This window comes from Hyperolius riggenbachi, chromosome 6 (genome assembly GCF_040937935.1).
Source record: "Hyperolius riggenbachi isolate aHypRig1 chromosome 6, aHypRig1.pri, whole genome shotgun sequence".
Classification (NCBI taxonomy): domain Eukaryota; kingdom Metazoa; phylum Chordata; class Amphibia; order Anura; family Hyperoliidae; genus Hyperolius; species Hyperolius riggenbachi.
Genome location: NC_090651.1, coordinates 379,517,452 through 379,535,482, shown reverse-complemented (window position 1 = coordinate 379,535,482; position 18,031 = coordinate 379,517,452). Strand labels below are relative to the sequence as shown.

General features: G+C 45.7%; 1 protein-coding gene across 2 annotated transcripts in view; it reads left to right on the top strand.

Annotated features, from left to right (window-relative positions):
• The window catches only part of LSR (lipolysis stimulated lipoprotein receptor), a 56,027-nt gene that overhangs the window by 27,931 nt on the left and 10,065 nt on the right, over window positions 1-18,031 (top strand). For both annotated transcript variants that reach the window (XM_068243289.1, XM_068243288.1), the window contains 2 exons: window positions 8,228-8,374; window positions 11,648-11,833. In XM_068243289.1, the coding sequence (XP_068099390.1) occupies window positions 8,228-8,374; window positions 11,648-11,833 (333 nt within the window). The remainder of the gene's footprint in view (window positions 1-8,227; window positions 8,375-11,647; window positions 11,834-18,031) is intronic.

Here is an 18,031-nt window from a genome sequence, read left to right as displayed (position 1 = left end):
TTAAGATCGATTTTGCGCTAAGTACCCAAAATCCATCGGAATGCGGTCAGACTGATCGGAAATTATCTAATAGATCCGTCGATCTGACGGAAAATTATACCGTGTACCCAGCATAATGCCTGGTACACACCATGCAATATCTCGTCAGACGTATCGAATAGATCGTTTCTGACAGGTCTGATCTGATTTCTGATAGTTTTTCTGATCGATTTTTGTATAGAAATGATTGGGAAATCTTTCAGAAAACGATCGTAAAGCAGATTGGATATGTCGGAAATGATCTATTCTACTCATCTGATGGGAAATTGCATGGTGTGTACCAGGAGTTACTTTTGGTCAAACTGACAGATTTGTGAAGATTGTCTGCCTATTCCTATTTGACTAGCTTGTGTATCGGGTGAGATGGTTACCCGAGGCTACAAGGCCGGATGTTCTAGTGTTTCTTGGCCTGGTTTAGTGTTTGTTTAGTGCTGTATTCAGTTTTTTCTCGTTGTTTTGCTTATTGCAGCACATCGCGGTGTTTGTAGTGCGGTGAGTTTGGTTGCAGTTACATGCAGCATGCTGCGCATTACCGGACGATGCAGGTGCAACAGTTGCGGTGTCGGCATACGTCTGTGGACAATGTGCTCGATTGTATGTGTCAATTGCAATCCTATTTTTGAGGATGCGCACCATAATGGGTATAGTGTGAAAGTACTTGCACAGCCATCTATGCATTGTTATTAGTATTATTATTTAATATTTATATAGTGCTGATATCTTCTGCAGCGCTGTGCAGAGAATGTTGTCTTGTCACGAACTGTCCCTCAGTGGGGCTCACAATCGAATCCCTACCATAGTCATATGTCTATGTATGTATCGTGTAGTGCATGTATCCTAGTCTAGGAGCAATTTAGGGGAAGCCAATTAAAGAACAAGTGACACCCATGCTAACCTAGAAATAAAAAACACATAAATAAATACTACGTCTACTTACATAACAGATGTATTGCGCTGTCCATGTAATGATTCCTGTGAATTTTATAAAGGAAAAGCAGGAAATCCTATTCTAGGCAGTGGCCATCTTGCCAAGCTAATGCTGACATCATATCCTCCCTGACTCTTGTTTTCAGGGCTGTGGAGTCGGAGTCGGGAAAAAATGCACAGACTCCGACTCCTAATGAATTTGTAACTGTAATTAAAATAGAAAATATGATAAAATGTTCTATTTCTCAGATAATAGTCATCAAAAATAATGTGTATATATACAGTAATAGCTGTGCTCAGTCCACAAAAATGAAATAAACCAATCAAAATTAGTTACTTGTGCTGCTTCAATAAAACAGTCCCCGTATTTTTAAGGTCAGATATACATATCTGTGACTGTATATATGATGTGTACACAGGAATCTCTTATATATACACTAAATAACATCTATGCTGTAAGAATAAAGCCTGATGTTTAGCTGTGTCACTAACAGAGATGGTCAATGAGATGGAAATAATTCTGCATTGATGCTGATTTATGCAAATGTATGCACTCCCTTTGCTGATGAAATCAAACAATTTGATATGTTGTTAAAATTTGGTTTGGTGACTACAAATTAAAGGGTACCTAAGACGGATGAAAAGCCCCCTTCAGGCTAATCAGTCCCTCGCTGTCCTCCACCACCCGGATCTTCTGCTATGGGTCCTGGTAATTCAGCCAGTCAGCGCTGTCCGACCGCATGCCGCTCCCACAGCCAGGAACATTCTGCACCTGTGCAATAGTGCTGCACAGGTGTAGTATGCTCCTGGCGGCGAAGTGTGTGCATGCGCACTACGCCCGACTGGCTCGAGTACCTAGACTCATAGCAGAAGATCCAGGTGGTGGAGGAGGACAATGAGGGACTGATTATCCTGAAGGCGGCTGGAGGAAGCCCCAGGTATGTATAAAACTTTAATTTCATCTGTCTCAGGTTTACTTTGTTACACAGTAGTACTATACTCTACATATGCACTCCCCACAGAGCTGCAGGGAATCCACTGAGAATGCTGTGCACATTGAACACAGAGGTGTTGTCTATCACCCATAAACCTGGTTCAGATTGTGCATGAAGAATGTGTAATAGAGGAAGAATCTCCTCAATCCCCTGCAGCGTACCTGCACATCACTCTTACATGTACCCACAGTTACATTGCCTAGGGCCTGATAGAGGTTCTTTGTTCCGGTTTGTACCTTTTTACAAGTACTCTTACCAAGGACTAGTTTTAGTCTAAAGGGAATAAATATAGTAGTCTACATATTCTTCTCACTTCAGTTGTCTTGTAAAATTCCTAAGCGTTGGCAGTTAAGAGACGAATTTCATGTTACATACTTTTAATCAACAAAATTGTAATATGCAAATTAGAGTAGTCGGAGTCGAGGAGTCGGAGTCGGTGGAATCCTAAACTGAGGAGTCGGAGTCGGTGGATTTTTGGACCGACTCCACAGCCCTGCTTGTTTTCCCCCCTCCCTTCTCTTGCTCATTGTGTATTCATTAGCTGCCCTCCTCCCAGAGTCTTCTGACACTCCCACTGAGGTGTATACTAGGAACTGCACTGTCACATCCAATCACTGAGTCACCTCAGCCTTGCTTGTAAACACAAGTGAGAAGAGGGTGTTTCTGATAAGCAGCTAGGCAGGGAAATGGAAGAGGAATAATATATTATAGATAAAAAGAACCCCCAGCATGCAACTGAATGGCAATGGCTATTAATGGGCCAGTGCTCCTAAAGTATGTGATAACTCCAAGCCATAACAGCAGAAAAAGTTTTGAATGCAGTATTAGCATCTTTATCACTTAATACACTCCGACCAGTTGCTGTTGAAATTTGATTTTTATGTTGACAATACCACTTTAACTCACCTGTATGTTTTTGGGGATGTGGGAGGACACTGGAGTGCCTGGAGGAAACCCACACAGGCATTGGGAGAACATACAAACTCTGTGCAGATAGTGACCTGGCTGGCATTTGAACCGGGGACCCAGTGCTGCAAGGCACTAACCACTACGCCACCGTGCTGCCCAATACACACCGCCCTTTTGCTACAATGACTGGTGCCGTGTGTTGTTGCAGACCAGAGTCACTTGCAGTGTGTTTTCAGTTGCAGAATGTAATGATTAAGCTGTGACTGATGCCTTTGTAATGGATGCAGCGCTATCAGAGAAACTTGCGTTACCGCAGTGTGTAACAGCGGGTATAGTCTGCGCAAAGCCTTAAAGGGGCAGCGTAGTAAGAGTGCTATCGCTGTTTTTTTAGTGCCCTATGTTTTCCTCTATCTAGTTTGCATTGGCTTTCCTGGGCTGGTGGTCTTGGCAGGTCAGAGGGGTTATAAGGATACCTTTGGGGGGCTGTCAGATGGTTCTGGCCTGTTTTCCAGACAGAATTGCTCTTGTCACTTTGTTGTTTAATTCTTTATTCATTGTGAGACTGTTTTTCTCATTGTGTGAGTTGATAAAATCGCTGTCTTGTGTGTTACTGCGTTGGGCTGCAGAAAACAGATGTTGGTGAACAGTGCCCATTGCAGACGCCTGAGGAGAGGGGGCTGCAATATTCCATTTACATGTGATAACATTATATTTATCAGGTCATTCTGTTCACCGCCTAGAATTCCTGACTTGCCAACTGAGAATAAATATACTGATCAGCTGATATAGCTGCATGCTTGTTCCAGGTGTGACCCAGTACTACTGGCTGCATGCTTGTTCCAGGTGTGGCTCAGTACTACTGGCTGCATGCTTGTTTCAGGTGTAACTCAGTACTACTGGCTGCATGCTTGTTCCAGGTGTGGCTCAGTACTACTGGCTGCATGCTTGTTCCAGGTGTGGCTCAGTACTACTGGCTGCATGCTTGTTCCAGGTGTGGCTCAGTACTACTGGCTGCATGCTTGTTCCAGGTGTGACCCAGTACTACTGGCTGCATGCTTGTTCCAGGTGTGGCTCAGTACTACTGGCTGCATGCTTGTTCCAGGTGTGGCTCAGTACTACTGGCTGCATGCTTGTTCCAGGTGTAACTCAGTACTACTGGCTGCATGCTTGTTCCAGGTGTAACTCAGTATTACTGGCTGCATGCTTGTTCCAGGTGTAACTCAGTACTACTGGCTGCATGCTTGTTCCAGGTGTGACCCAGTACTACTGGCTGCATGCTTGTTCCAGGTGTGGCTCAGTACTACTGGCTGCATGCTTGTTCCAGGTGTGGCTCAGTACTACTGGCTGCATGCTTGTTCCAGGTGTGACTCAGTATTACTGGCTGCATGCTTGTTCCAGGTGTGGCTCAGTACTACTGGCTGCATGCTTGTTCCAGGTGTGGCTCAGTACTACTGGCTGCATGCTTGTTCCAGGTGTGGCTCAGTACTACTGGCTGCATGCTTGTTCCAGGTGTGGCTCAGTACTACTGGCTGCATGCTTGTTCCAGGTGTAACTCAGTATTACTGGCTGCATGCTTGTTCCAGGTGTGGCTCAGTACTACTGGCTGCATGCTTGTTCCAGGTGTAACTCAGTATTACTGGCTGCATGCTTGTTCCAGGTGTGGCTCAGTACTACTGGCTGCATGCTTGTTCCAGGTGTAACTCAGTATTACTGGCTGCATGCTTGTTCCAGGTGTGGCTCAGTACTACTGGCTGCATGCTTGTTCCAGGTGTGGCTCAGTACTGCTGGCTGCATGCTTGTTCCAGGTGTAACTCAGTATTACTGGCTGCATGCTTGTTCCAGGTGTGGCTCAGTACTACTGGCTGCATGCTTGTTCCAGGTGTAACTCAGTATTACTGGCTGCATGCTTGTTCCAGGTGTGGCTCAGTACTACTGGCTGCATGCTTGTTCCAGGTGTAACTCAGTATTACTGGCTGCATGCTTGTTCCTGGTGTGGCTCAGTACTACTGGCTGCATGCTTGTTCCAGGTGTAACTCAGTATTACTGGCTGCATGCTTGTTCCAGGTGTAACTCAGTATTACTGGCTGCATGCTTGTTCCAGGTGTGGCTCAGTACTGCTGGCTGCATGCTTGTTCCAGGTGTGGCTCAGTACTACTGGCTGCATGCTTGTTCCAGGTGTGGCTCAGTACTGCTGGCTGCATGCTTGTTCCAGGTGTAACTCAGTATTACTGGCTGCATGCTTGTTCCAGGTGTGGCTCAGTACTACTGGCTGCATGCTTGTTCCAGGTGTGACTCAGTACTACTGGCTGCATGCTTGTTCCAGGTGTAACTCAGTATTACTGGCTGCATGCTTGTTCCAGGTGTGGCTCAGTACTACTGGCTGCATGCTTGTTCCAGGTGTGGCTCAGTACTACTGGCTGCATGCTTGTTCCAGGTGTGGCTCAGTACTACTGGCTGCATGCTTGTTCCAGGTGTGGCTCAGTACTACTGGCTGCATGCTTGTTCCAGGTGTAACTCAGTATTACTGGCTGCATGCTTGTTCCAGGTGTGGCTCAGTACTACTGGCTGCATGCTTGTTCCAGGTGTAACTCAGTATTACTGGCTGCATGCTTGTTCCAGGTGTGGCTCAGTACTACTGGCTGCATGCTTGTTCCAGGTGTGGCTCAGTACTACTGGCTGCATGCTTGTTACAGGTGTGGCTCAGTACTACTGGCTGCATGCTTGTTCCAGGTGTGGCTCAGTACTACTGGCTGTATGCTTGTTCCAGGTGTAACTCAGTACTACTGGCTGCATGCTTGTTCCAGGTGTGGCTCAGTACTACTGGCTGCATGCTGGTTCCAGGTGTGGCTCAGTACTACTGGCTGCATGCTTGTTCCAGGTGTAACTCAGTATTACTGGCTGCATGCTTGTTCCAGGTGTGACTCAGTACTACTGGCTGCATGCTTGTTCCAGGTGTGGCTCAGTACTACTGGCTGCATGCTTGTTCCAGGTGTGGCTCAGTACTACTGGCTGCATGCTTGTTCCAGGTGTGGCTCAGTACTACTGGCTGCATGCTTGTTCCAGGTGTGACTCAGTACTACTGGCTGCATGCTTGTTGCAGGTGTGAGTCAATACGAATTTAAAGAGTTTATCCTGTGTAATTCCCCTTGTGGCTAATCACTAATTGTAATTTGATCCCTCCCCTGTATCACATGACTGCCTATGGCAGATGAGACCATTTGAAAGTACAGGCTGTAAACAAGATGTCTGCTTCCATGAATCAGGAAGTAGAACCCAGTGCTGTGGAGTGTAAGTCGAGGAGTCAGAGCAATTTTTGGGTACCTGGAGTCGGGAAAATATACTCCGACTGCTAGTGAATTTAAACTGTAATTAAAATAGAAAATATGATAAAATGTTGTATTTCTCAGATAGTCCTCATATATTATACATACAGTAATAGCTGTGCTTAGTACACAAAAATTAAAGAAACCAATCAAAAATAGTTTCTTTCATCTGTCTCAGGTTTAGTTTGTTACACAGTAGTACTATACTCTAAATATGCACTCCCCACAGAGCTGCAGGGAATCCACTGAGAATGTTGTGCACATTGAACACAGAGGTGTTGTCTGTCACCCATAAACCTGGTTCAGATTGTGCATGAAGAATGTGTAATAGAGGAAGAATCTCCTCATTCTCCTGCAGAGTACCTGCACATCACTCTTACATGTACCCACACTTACATTGCCTAGGGCCTGATCCATGCTCAGATTGTACATGAAAAATGTGTAATAGAGGAAGAATCTCCTTATTCCCCTGCAGAGTACCTGCACATCACTCTTACATGTACCCACAGTTACATTGCCTAGGGCCTGATCCATGCTCAGATTGTGCATGAAGAATGTGTAATAGAGGAAGAATCTCCTCCTTCCCCTGCAGAGTACCTGCACATCACTCTTACATGTACCCGCACTTACATTGCCTAGGGCCTGATCCATGCTCAGATTGTGCATGAAGAATGTGTAATAGAGGAAGAATCTCCTCATTCTCCTGCAGAGTACCTGCACATCACTCTTACATGTACCCACAGTTACATTGCCTAGGGCCTGATCCATGTTCAGATTGTGCATGAAGAATGTGTAATAGAGGAAGAATCTCCTCCTTCCCCTGCAGAGTACCTGCACATCACTCTTACATGTACCCACAGTTACATTGCCTAGGGCCTGATCCATGCTCAGATTGTGCATGAAGAATGTGTAATAGAGGAAGAATCTCCTTCCCCTGCAGAGTACCTGCACATCACTCTTACATGTACCCGCACTTACATTGCCTAGGGCCTGATCCATGCTTAGATTGTGCATGAAGAATGTGTAATAGAGGAAGAATCTCCTCATTCTCCTGCAGAGTACCTGCACATCACTCTTACATGTACCCACAGTTACATTGCCTAGGGCCTGATCCATGTTCAGATTGTGCATGAAGAATGTGTAATAGAGGAAGAATCTCCTCCTTCCCCTGCAGAGTACCTGCACATCACTCTTACATGTACCCACACTTACATTGCCCAGGGCCTGATAGATGTTCTTTGTTGCTGTCTTCTACAAGTACTCTTACCAAGGACAGGCAACTGGTATTGTTGAACAGGAAATACATATGGCAGCCTCCATATTCTTCTCACCTCAGTTGTCTTTGAAGGTGGGGAGTGCACTTACTGCTCACGTCAGTTGTTCGCGAGTCTAAATTCTCTTTATTAACTTGTATTAATTTGAAGCACCATAAGCCCTGCTAAACCGCCACTATCCCGCAGCAAAACGAGGGATTTATACCCCACAAATCCCCTCTGTGTCCGGGGAGCGCTTCCTCATAGAGTCAGAGCTTAGGGCTGTAGCTCTGCCGTTCAGCGCATCAATCCCCGCTGATCGCCGCCTCTCCCCGCTCCTCTCAATCTTCCTTCACAGAGAGGGGCGGGGAGAGGCGGAGATCCGCCGGCAGATTGACACGCTGAGAGGCGGAGCTGCGGCTCATAGCTCTGCCTCCATGAGCAGCAAAATCTACGACCAAGAAAGTAGTGGATTTTGCAGGGGGGGATTTGGGGGGTATAAACCTCTCGTTTTGCTGAATACAAGTTAATAAAGAGAATTTAGACTCGCTTCAGAGTCTCTTTAAATCTTTCTGGGGTGCTGCTTGGATTCGGGCCAATCATCTGCACGTGTGGACAATTTTAATAGCCCAAACTCCAAGCGGCATACAATTTTGCATGCTAGCCTGAGTTATTTACACCTGTGATTATTGCTGGCTGCTCTCTCTGTGTTGTTTGACCCGCTCACAAGCCCTGTATGCTTCATCTGTGGTTACTCAGTTGGCGTTTGTCTGTTTTGCAGATTGGCTGTTTGTCGTCCTCATCGTCCTGGCGGCGTTCCTGGTCTTCCTCCTGATTGGCATCTGCTGGTGCCAATGCTGCCCCCACACCTGCTGCTGCTATGTGCGCTGCCCCTGCTGCCCCGAGAAGTGCTGCTGCCCCAGAGCCTGTAAGTTTGTATCGCTGTCACCTGCCTTCATCTACATGTGGGCTGGCTGATTATTCTATTATTTCTAACATACCAAGCCTTGTACTCACGCCTGACTTAGAGAGACTGAAGGGGGGAAAAAATGATGATGTAATGAATTGGTTGTGTAGTATGGATAATTACTAGAACATTGGTAGTAAAGAAAATATTCTCATTATTTTCAGTTATACAGCTTTTTTTATAACATTGCATCATTCTCTAATATTTGCAGTTTACACATTACTCAGCATTCTACAGGCCTAGTTTTTACAGAGCAGGACAGTGATCTTTTGACCTGTCCTGAACTGTTCTCTGCAAAACAAAAACACAATACAGCTGAGATAACCTAATCAGCAGTCAGAGCTCTCTGTGACTTTCAAACACACCAAGCTCAATAGCTCAATAGCTCAATAGCTATTTGCATAGATAACTGGAGTTTCTTAACTCTTCCTGTACCGGACAATATAAAGGGGCCCATACACCTAACTATTTTCCCGCCAATATACAGCAGATTCGATCACTGTGATTGAATCTGCTGTGAAATCGTTGCGCAAACGCTGACAGAACGATTAATTTCTGTCCGAAATCAATAGTTCCCGTCGATCCGTCCGTGCAGAAGATTTTGTTCGATCGCTGGCAAGTCGGGAGTGCGTCGATAGCGTCGTTCCAATGCCCGACGACCGACGCTAGCGGCAGTACATTACCTGCTCCTGCCGGCGCGAGTCCCCCTCTGTCCCGGCGGCTTCTTCTCCGCGCTGGGTTCCGGACCGGCTGCAGCTTCATTGAACTTCTTGTCCCGGCAGGAAGTTTAAACAGTAGACCGCCCTCTACTGTTTAAGCTTCCCCGGACAGGCAGTTCAATGAAGCTGCAGCCGGTCCGGAACCCAGCGCGGAGAAGAAGCCGCCGGGACAGAGGGGGACTCGCGCCGGCAGGAGCAGGTAATGTATGCGGCGGGGGGGGAAATCGATTCACAATCTGTTTGCAGTAAAGGTGGCCATACGATCCCTCTCTGATCAGATTCGATCAGAGAGGGATCTGTTGGTCGGATCTGATGGCAAATCAACCAGTGTATGGCCACCTTTAGACTTATGTCTCTGCTCCTAATGCTTTATTTCTTAGCTGTACTACACAACCAATTCATTATATCATCATTTATTTTTTTTGCTTCAGTGTCTCTTTAAAGAAAACCTGTCCAGAAAAAAAACCCTTCTTGGGTATACTCTCCTCGGGAGGGGGAGGCCTCTGGATCCTAACGAGGGTTCCCCTGTCCTCCGGTGTCCTGGCAATGCAGCGCTGCAGTCCCCCAAACAGTGGTGAGGTAAATGTTTACCTACCGCCATCCTGCGCAGGCGCACATGCAGCTCTCTGGGTAAAGTCGGGAATAGCCAAACCAGATTGTATCCGCTCTACTGCGCAGGCGCGAGTCCTTTGCACCTGCGCAGTAGAGCGGATCCGATCGGGTTCGGCTATTTCTGCCTTACCCAAACGGAGAACCGCTAGTGCGCCAGCAGGGGATATCGGTAGGCAAATATTACTCGCGCAGGCGCACCCTCGTCAGGGAATTTCGGGAAAGCCAGTGCTTGATTCCCCCAGGCTATGGAGGAGGGGAAAGCCTCATTGGGACCCTGAGGCTTCCAGAGGGTGTTTTTTGTTTTGTTACAGGTTCACTTAAAGGGACACTTAAGTCAAACAAAAAAAAGAGTTTTACTCACCTAGGGCTTCCAATAACCCCCTGCAGCTGTCCGGTGCCGTCACCGTCTCCCTCCGATCCTCCTGGCCCCGCCGGCAGCCACTTCCTGTTTCGGTGACAGGAGCTGACAGGCTGGGGATGCGAGTGATTCTTCGCGTTCCCAGACACATTAGCATCCTCTATGCTGCTATGTGGTATATGATATATGCTATGTGGTATATGATATATGCTATAACAGCATAGATGGCGCTATTGTGGCCAGGAACGCGAAGAATCACTCGCGTCCCCAGCCTGTCAGCTCATGTCACCAAAACAGGAAATGGCTGCCGGCGGGGCCAGGAGGATCGGAGGGAGACGGCGAGGGCACCGGACAGCTGCAGGGGGCTATTGGAAGCCCTTGGTGAGTAAAACTCTTTTTTTTTTTTTTTTTGACTTAAGTGTCCCTTTAAGTCGGCAGAGGCCGCCCATAATGACTACCTCAACCGACGATCAGGAGTGTTTGACAACTGTCAAAAGTGTGTGCGCACCTTTTACACAGTGCTGTGCAATACGGGAGACATTATTACAGCGATAGTGATGTAAAGGTGCGTACACACCTTGGTTTTATGTCGCCTGTTGGGGACCGAGACCCGACCCCCTAGGGCGACATCAGTGGGCGGCTCTCACAGACGTGTGTCAGCTGTGTAGGTGACTGCATGCTCTTTTGCTATGCGGAGGGGCGGCGGAGCTGTGTAGACAATTCGATCGGCTGTCGCGGGAGGTGAGTCAATCTGGGCAGATCGCTCGCAGGTTTGGGTTTAGCGTCCGCTGCACACTCGCCTATCAGCTCAGGCAGTCATTACTGGCTGTCTTAGCCAGGCATGTGTAGGGGCAAACAATGGCGCACAGGCTGCAATGTAGGGATAAATATTGCAGACGAGTCACTGATTCCATACGGTGGCGGAGAAGAGCACTTGGGGAGGCGGGCCTTGTCAAATAAGCAGGGGGAGGCGGCCGAATTATGTCTTTCCCCTGCTTATTTCTCAAGGCCCGCCTCCCCAAGTGCTCTTCTCCACCACCGTATGGAATCAGTGACTTGTCTGCTATATTGATCCCTACATTGCAGCCTCTGCACCACTGTTTGCCTCTACACACGCCTACGTTTTTATAGTAATTTGGGCTCTGTCTTTTGATGGTGCCCAAATTACTGTCTGGGCACCACTGTAGCCGCAATTCATATTACAGCCTATGGTGCCCAAATGCCCCTGCGCTGGTTTGCGGTGTCTCGCAGGTAAACAGCTGATAATGTCCTGTTTACCGCTTTGCACCATTAGCTGTTGGACAGGATTTCAGCAGACGAGCACTACTCCCTCATGACGCCATTTAAGTGTCAGAAAACTTGAAGTGTGAAATCGACACTCCATAAACACAACCACAGGCAATTCCGTATTTAGCAGAAAAGCTTTTTACAAATGTTATGTCTTTATTCTCATACCGGGGTTTGTTTTTAGCATGGCAGATTTCCATTCGCTCTCTGTAATATTGGGATTACCAGTAACTCTAACCTCTGGTTCTCTCTCCTCAGTGTATGAAGCCGGAAAGGCAGCCACAGCCGGGATCCCCAGCATCTACGCCCCCAGCGTGTACGCCCCCTCTGTATACTCCCACCCCAGCCAGGTGAAGGTCCCGCCCCCCGGATCTATCATCCAGATGGGACCCATGCAGCCCGCCTACAATGGATATGCCCTGGACTACGATGGAGCAAGTTCTGGTAATTAGCATTTTTTTTGGTTGAAATGTTCGATCTAGTTTTGTGTACCTTAAAGTGTACCCGAGGCAGGTATAAACGGGACACAGAAGCATGCACAAGCACATACCCGTGTGTCCTCTCAGCACAACTCCCACTTGGTCACTGCGGTCCGCGACCCTCTCCCCCACCACAGAAATTACAGACAAGCAGCTTGACGGTAGCTTGAAACAGGAAGGTGCGTCCTTTGCAGGAAAGACACGCCCCTTTGGTATAAGGAACACCCCTTCCCCACCTTTCCATGCCTTTCCCCGCCTCTTCACCACCTCTCTGTGCTCATTCCTGAGGCTCAGAAGCTGAGACGCGGCTGGCTGTGGCCAGAAGTACTTCCTGGGATGCGGCCGGAGGACAAAATATATATTCCATGTCTGATTCTTTTTAAAGTCTCTAATTTTGATGGAATTCCCGTTCTGGGTGTAGATCTCCAATCAAAAGGTGTTTTTTTGTTTTTAATTTTATTTTATTTTTTATATACAGATAGCTGAAAACCTGTCGTTATTTCCCTCTGTCTGTCACTGCCGGAAGTGAGGCGGTGTGTATTTCCTTTTAAACAATGCATGTTGGGGGGGGGGGGGGGGGGAAGCCTGCCCTTCCCTGCCCTGCCATTTATTCTTCTCTAAATGCAAACTGTGCACATTGCAAGAATTATTAACACATTGGCCTCAATTCACTAAGATGATGCTGGTGATAAGGCAAGAGAAAACTTACCTCCACACAGTGAGAGAGTTATTTTCTCTCTTCATTCCTTACATTACCTCCTCTGTAGTTAAAGAGACACTGAAGCGAAAAAAAAATATTATGATTTGTATGTGTAGCACAGCTAAGAAATAAAACATTAAAGAGTAACTGTCAGGCTGCAGAAGCTAATTTAAACCTCTATTCTCCTGTGTTAAACAGTTTAGAAGGAAGCTCAAAAGCCATTAGTGAAGATAAACATTTCAGTTACCTTTGATGTGTGCTTATCTTAAAGTCTGTTATAGACCCATAAAGACGCAAGCCGCAGCTAAACTGCAAAGCATTCTGGGGCCCTCCCCTCGGCTGCTAATGAGACGTTACAGCAGCTTGTAATCAGTCCAGCGCGAAACACTGATAAATCTCTGGGCAGAGTACACTGCAGGAGTCAGCTATTGTTCCTAGCCACATGGCTCATTAATATTCACTGCACACCGTGTTGTTCAAGAACGAGCTTATCTGTGATCAGAAGCAGGCAGGACATGACGACACATTTGGCTTCACAAACATGGAGCCTGCCATGAGCTGTCAGGAGCATCTATCTCTGCATATACTATATACAAATTCTGTGAAGTACAAACGTGGACAGTGAAATGCATATGTAATGTAAGTACAGCCAATCTTTAGCTACTGATATATGTGTTTATTTTCTCTGAGACCCTATACCTAACAGCTCCTCTTTAAGATCAGATACATCAGTGTAATTGTTTCCAGTACAGGAAGAGTTGAGAAACTCCAGTTGTTATCTCTATGCAAACAAGCCATTAAGCTCTCCGACTAAGTTAGTCCTGGAGAGGGCTGTTATCTGACTTTTATTATCTCAACTGTTCCTGAACTGTTTACTTTTCCTCTGCTAGAGGAGAGGTCATTACTTCAGACTGCTCTGAAAGACTCATTTTGAATGCTGAGTGTTGTGTAATCTGCACATATTATAGAATAATGCAATGTTAGAAAAAACACTATATACCTGAAAATAAAAGTATGAGAATATTTTCTTTGCTGCTAATCTTCTAGTAATTATTCATAGTACACAACCAATTCACTATATCATATTTTTTTTTTCCGCTTCAGTGTCTCTTTAAGTTACCTCCTCTGTAGTTATTTTCACACGCAGTTAATTAACAGCCTGTCTACAATTCTGGAGTTATTTTAAGGATTGAAGAGTTAACTTAAAAACAGAAGAGTTAACTTTAGGTTTGCCTGAGGTAAAATGTCTCACATGCCTCATCACCATGGTGATAACTCTAGAAACGTTATTAAAGACAGGAGATAAGCTTAGTGAATTAAGGCCATTGTCCATCTGTACTAGACTGTTGTGCTGGGATTACACAGTCAGAATTTTCAGCAGATTTTCTCTCTGATCAGAAAATCGATAATTTTTCTGATCGATTTCCATTCACTTCTATGAGAAATCGATCAGAAAAACTATCGAATAAGCTCGGACATGTCAGAATTTATCTATCCATCTACCTGCCAGAAAATCTCATGGCGTATTCCCAGCATAATGCTGGGTACGTACCATGCGGTTTCCCGCTCAATCCGCGGGTAAATCGATATCAATTCGACTATGTCCGACGTGCTCGATTCGGGCTTTGATCGTTCCTGCCGTCGATTTGCATGTTAAGTATGCAAAATCGGCAGGAACGATCGAAGCCTGAATCGAGCACGTTGGAAATAGTTGAATCGATCCCGATCGACCCGCGGATCGAGCAGGAAAACACATGGTGTATACCCAGCAGGAGACAGTTGTAAAGACACTATGGCGTCAATTCACCAGAGAGGATTTACTAAGAGAAAAAAGGTAGGTAGTTTATCTCATGAGGTATTTTAACACTCTGGAGTCAATTCACCAGTGTGAGAGGACAGAGAGAAAAGCGTTCGATAGCAGGGGATAATGGAGAGATATGCATGAGGAAAGTGTGAGAAAGCAGAGAGTTAGGTAATCAGTATTAATGATTTACATGGGATACTTTTCCTCTCTGTAAGCTTGAAAGTGAAGCATTGTGGGTAGGAGGCGGAGTTTTACCACTACGTGACCAGAATATTCCCGCCTTTTACTGCCGGATCATATCATAAATCATGTCACGAGTGAGTCTGAACTTCTTCACCACCTCTGTCTCAGTAAAATTATCAAGAACTGTTCTCTCATGAAAAATACGAGGGGCGATTAAACAGACCATTTTCCTGCGCCTTTGTCTCCTCATAATAGAAGCAAGCTCTGAGGCCTAGTGCACACCAGAGTGGTTCGGCTGCGTTTTGCGATCCGCTTGCGGCTGCGGATACGCTTGGGTAATGTATTTCAATGGGCTGGTGCACACCAGAGCGGGAGGCGTTTTGCAGAAACGCATACTCCCGGCTGCTTCAGATTTTGGATTGCGGAGGCGTTTCTGCCTCAATGTTAAGTATAGGAAAAACGCGAACCACTCTGAAAAACGGCACTTCAGAGCGGTTTGCCAGGCGGTTTTTGTTACAGTAGCTGTTCAGTAACAGCTTTACTGTAACAATACATGAAATCTACTACACCAAAAACGCTTCACAAAACTGCAAAATGCTAGCTGAAACGCTACAGAAAAAGAAGAAAAAGCGTTTCAAAATCTGCTAGCATTTTGCGTATCTGCTAGCGGTTTTTGGTGTGCACCAGGCCTAACAGAGTAAGCTCAAAAGGCTCCATCTTCCACAGCAGCAGCTGCTGTGTGAAAACCACGATATCTCCAGGTTCATTCAGGGGATAAAGAGATGAAAAAATAACGAATGGCCATACCCCCTTTCTTCCCTGGTGAATTGTGATTTGGAGAAAAACTAACTACTAACTATCACTTATTTATCTCATACTTATCTCACATTTATCTCTTGCATTTCTCTCTGTCGATATTTTCCCCTATACTTCTGGAGAATTGTTATTTGGAGATATCACAGGAGGTAAATTACCTCCCAAGAGATAAATAGGTTGGTAACCTCTGGTGAATTGACGCCTATCAGTGGATACACAGAGGTATGTTGTAGTAAAAACAATTGAGAAGCAGTGAAAGGTAAACAGTTCCCACCCCTCTCAGCACTGATATCTGTGTGATTGTTTACATGCATTCTCCTGTGCTATCTGTTTATACTTTACAAACATGTCTTCATTATATAAGACTAAACAGTCCGTGTATCTGTATGAATTCATTCTCAGAAATGTACGCAGCTTCAGTGATCTCATCCAGGCAAATAATTCTCCAAGGTTAAAGTGAACCAGAGAGGAAGCACCATCATGTAGTTTACCATATAGATCAGTGGGAACATTAGAGAAAACACCTACCCTGCTCTCTGTTTCATCCTTCACTGATCAGCCTGTTTGTAATCAGCCCTGATAAAATCCCTGACTGAACATTCAGTCTGGCTTTGCTCAGGAATCATTATAGCAGAGCCTGTCTTCTCTGATGTCTTTTCAAGCCCAAGTCTGCCCCCTTCAGGATCTGCTATTAAAATTCAGCTATAATGATTCCTGAGCAAAGCCAGACTGAATGCTCAGTGAGGGATTTTATCAGGGCTGATAACAAGCAGGCTGAGCAGTGAAGGATGAAGCAGAGAGCAGGGTAGGGGTTTTCTCTAATGTTCCCACTGATATACAGTATATGGTAAAATACATGAGGGTGCTTCATCTATGGTCCACTTTAAGCCCTGTACTCACGCTAGATGATCGTCAGGCAAGATGATCATTCAGTACTGTCCCAGCCGAGATATCTAGCGTGAGTACAGCTGGCCCCATGACATTGCTTAGCGATCTGCCATGCTGAATTGCTGAGAGGTGACCATTGTGCTCTCCTCAACCCTCAATGAAACTCCTTTCCTGTAAGAGAAAAGCTTCTGACTGTAGTGGATAGATTAAAAAGGGATCGTTTTAGCTCTCTGAGACATGGAAAGACTGTCATTGAGCAGAGACAAAACAATAAATCTACTTTTTTAAACCTAACATAAAACTGTGGGACATCTAAAAAAAAAACATTTTTAGAAGTAAGAGAATAGATACATTTGTTTCTCGTCCATTTATTTTCACTTAGTGTACCAGAGCTGAATATATTAAAGTTTTATACGTACCTGGGACTTCCTCCCGCCTCATCCGCTCGGATCGCTCCCACTCCGCTGTCCTTCGCTGTCTGCAGTTTTGGGAACCGGGACCCCACACAGCCAGTCAGGGCCAGTCTACGCCGGAGAAGTGCGCCCTCTACGTATCACTCTAATGGCTGCTGGAGAGATACGCAAACCGCACACTTCTCTTACATCAGACTGGCTCCGACTGACGGAAGTGACGGGACCCGGTACTGGAGCTGGAGGAGACTGAGGACGGTGGCGTGCGAGTGATCCGAGCGGATGGGGCGGGAGGAAGCCCCAGGTCTGGATAAAACATTTTATTTGTAAACCTTTAATTATGTTTACCTTGTTTACCTACTTTGTCTAGTGCTACGGAATATATTGGCGCTTATAAATTAAATAATAATTATATTTGTTTCAGCTCTGAGTCCCTTTAAAGGACATCTGAAGTGAGAAGACTATGGAGGATGCCATGTTTATTTCCTTTTAAATAATACCTTTTGCCTGGGAGCCCTGTTGGTCTGTTTCGCTGCAGTAGTGTCTAAATAACACCAGAAACAAGCATGCAGCTAATCTTGTCAGATCTAACATTAATGTCAGAAACACCTGATCTGCTGCGTGCTTGGTCAGGGTCTATGGCTGAAAGTATTAGAGGCAGAGGATCAGCAGGACTGCCAGGAAACTGGTATTGTTTAAAAGGAAATAAACATGGCAGCCTCCATATACTTCTCCCTTCAGTTGTCCTTTAAAGGGATAATCTTAAGAGAATTAAGTTCAGTTATAGATAAACCCCTTTATCTTATCTTTTGTGACTCTCTTGCAACTGGCAGAGTCCCAGTGGATTGGCGTACAGCCCACGTTTTCCCATTATTTAAGAAGGGCAAAAAATCTGATCCAGGAAATTATAGACCTGTAAGCTTAACATCAGTTGTATGCAAACTATTTGAGGGGTTACTAAGAGATACTATACATGACTTCATAGTAGAAAATAATCTTATTTCTCAGCATCAACATGGGTTTACTAAAGACAGGTCCTGTTTGACTAACATGCTCAGCTTTTATGAGGTAGTGAATGCTAATATGGATATTGGGAATGCTGTAGATGTGATATACTTGGACTTTGCAAAGGCCTTCGACACTGTTCCCCACAAAAGTCTGGTGCAAAAGTTGAGGATGCAAGGACTGGGGAAGAGTCTGTGTGCATGGATAGGGAACTGGCTAATGGACAGAAAACAAAGAGTTGTGGTCAATGGATCGTACTCAAAATGGGAGACTGTTAGCAGTGGGGTCCCACAGGGGTCTGTACTGGGTCCAGTGCTCTTCAATTTATTTATTAATGACCTAGTAGATGCAGTAGTG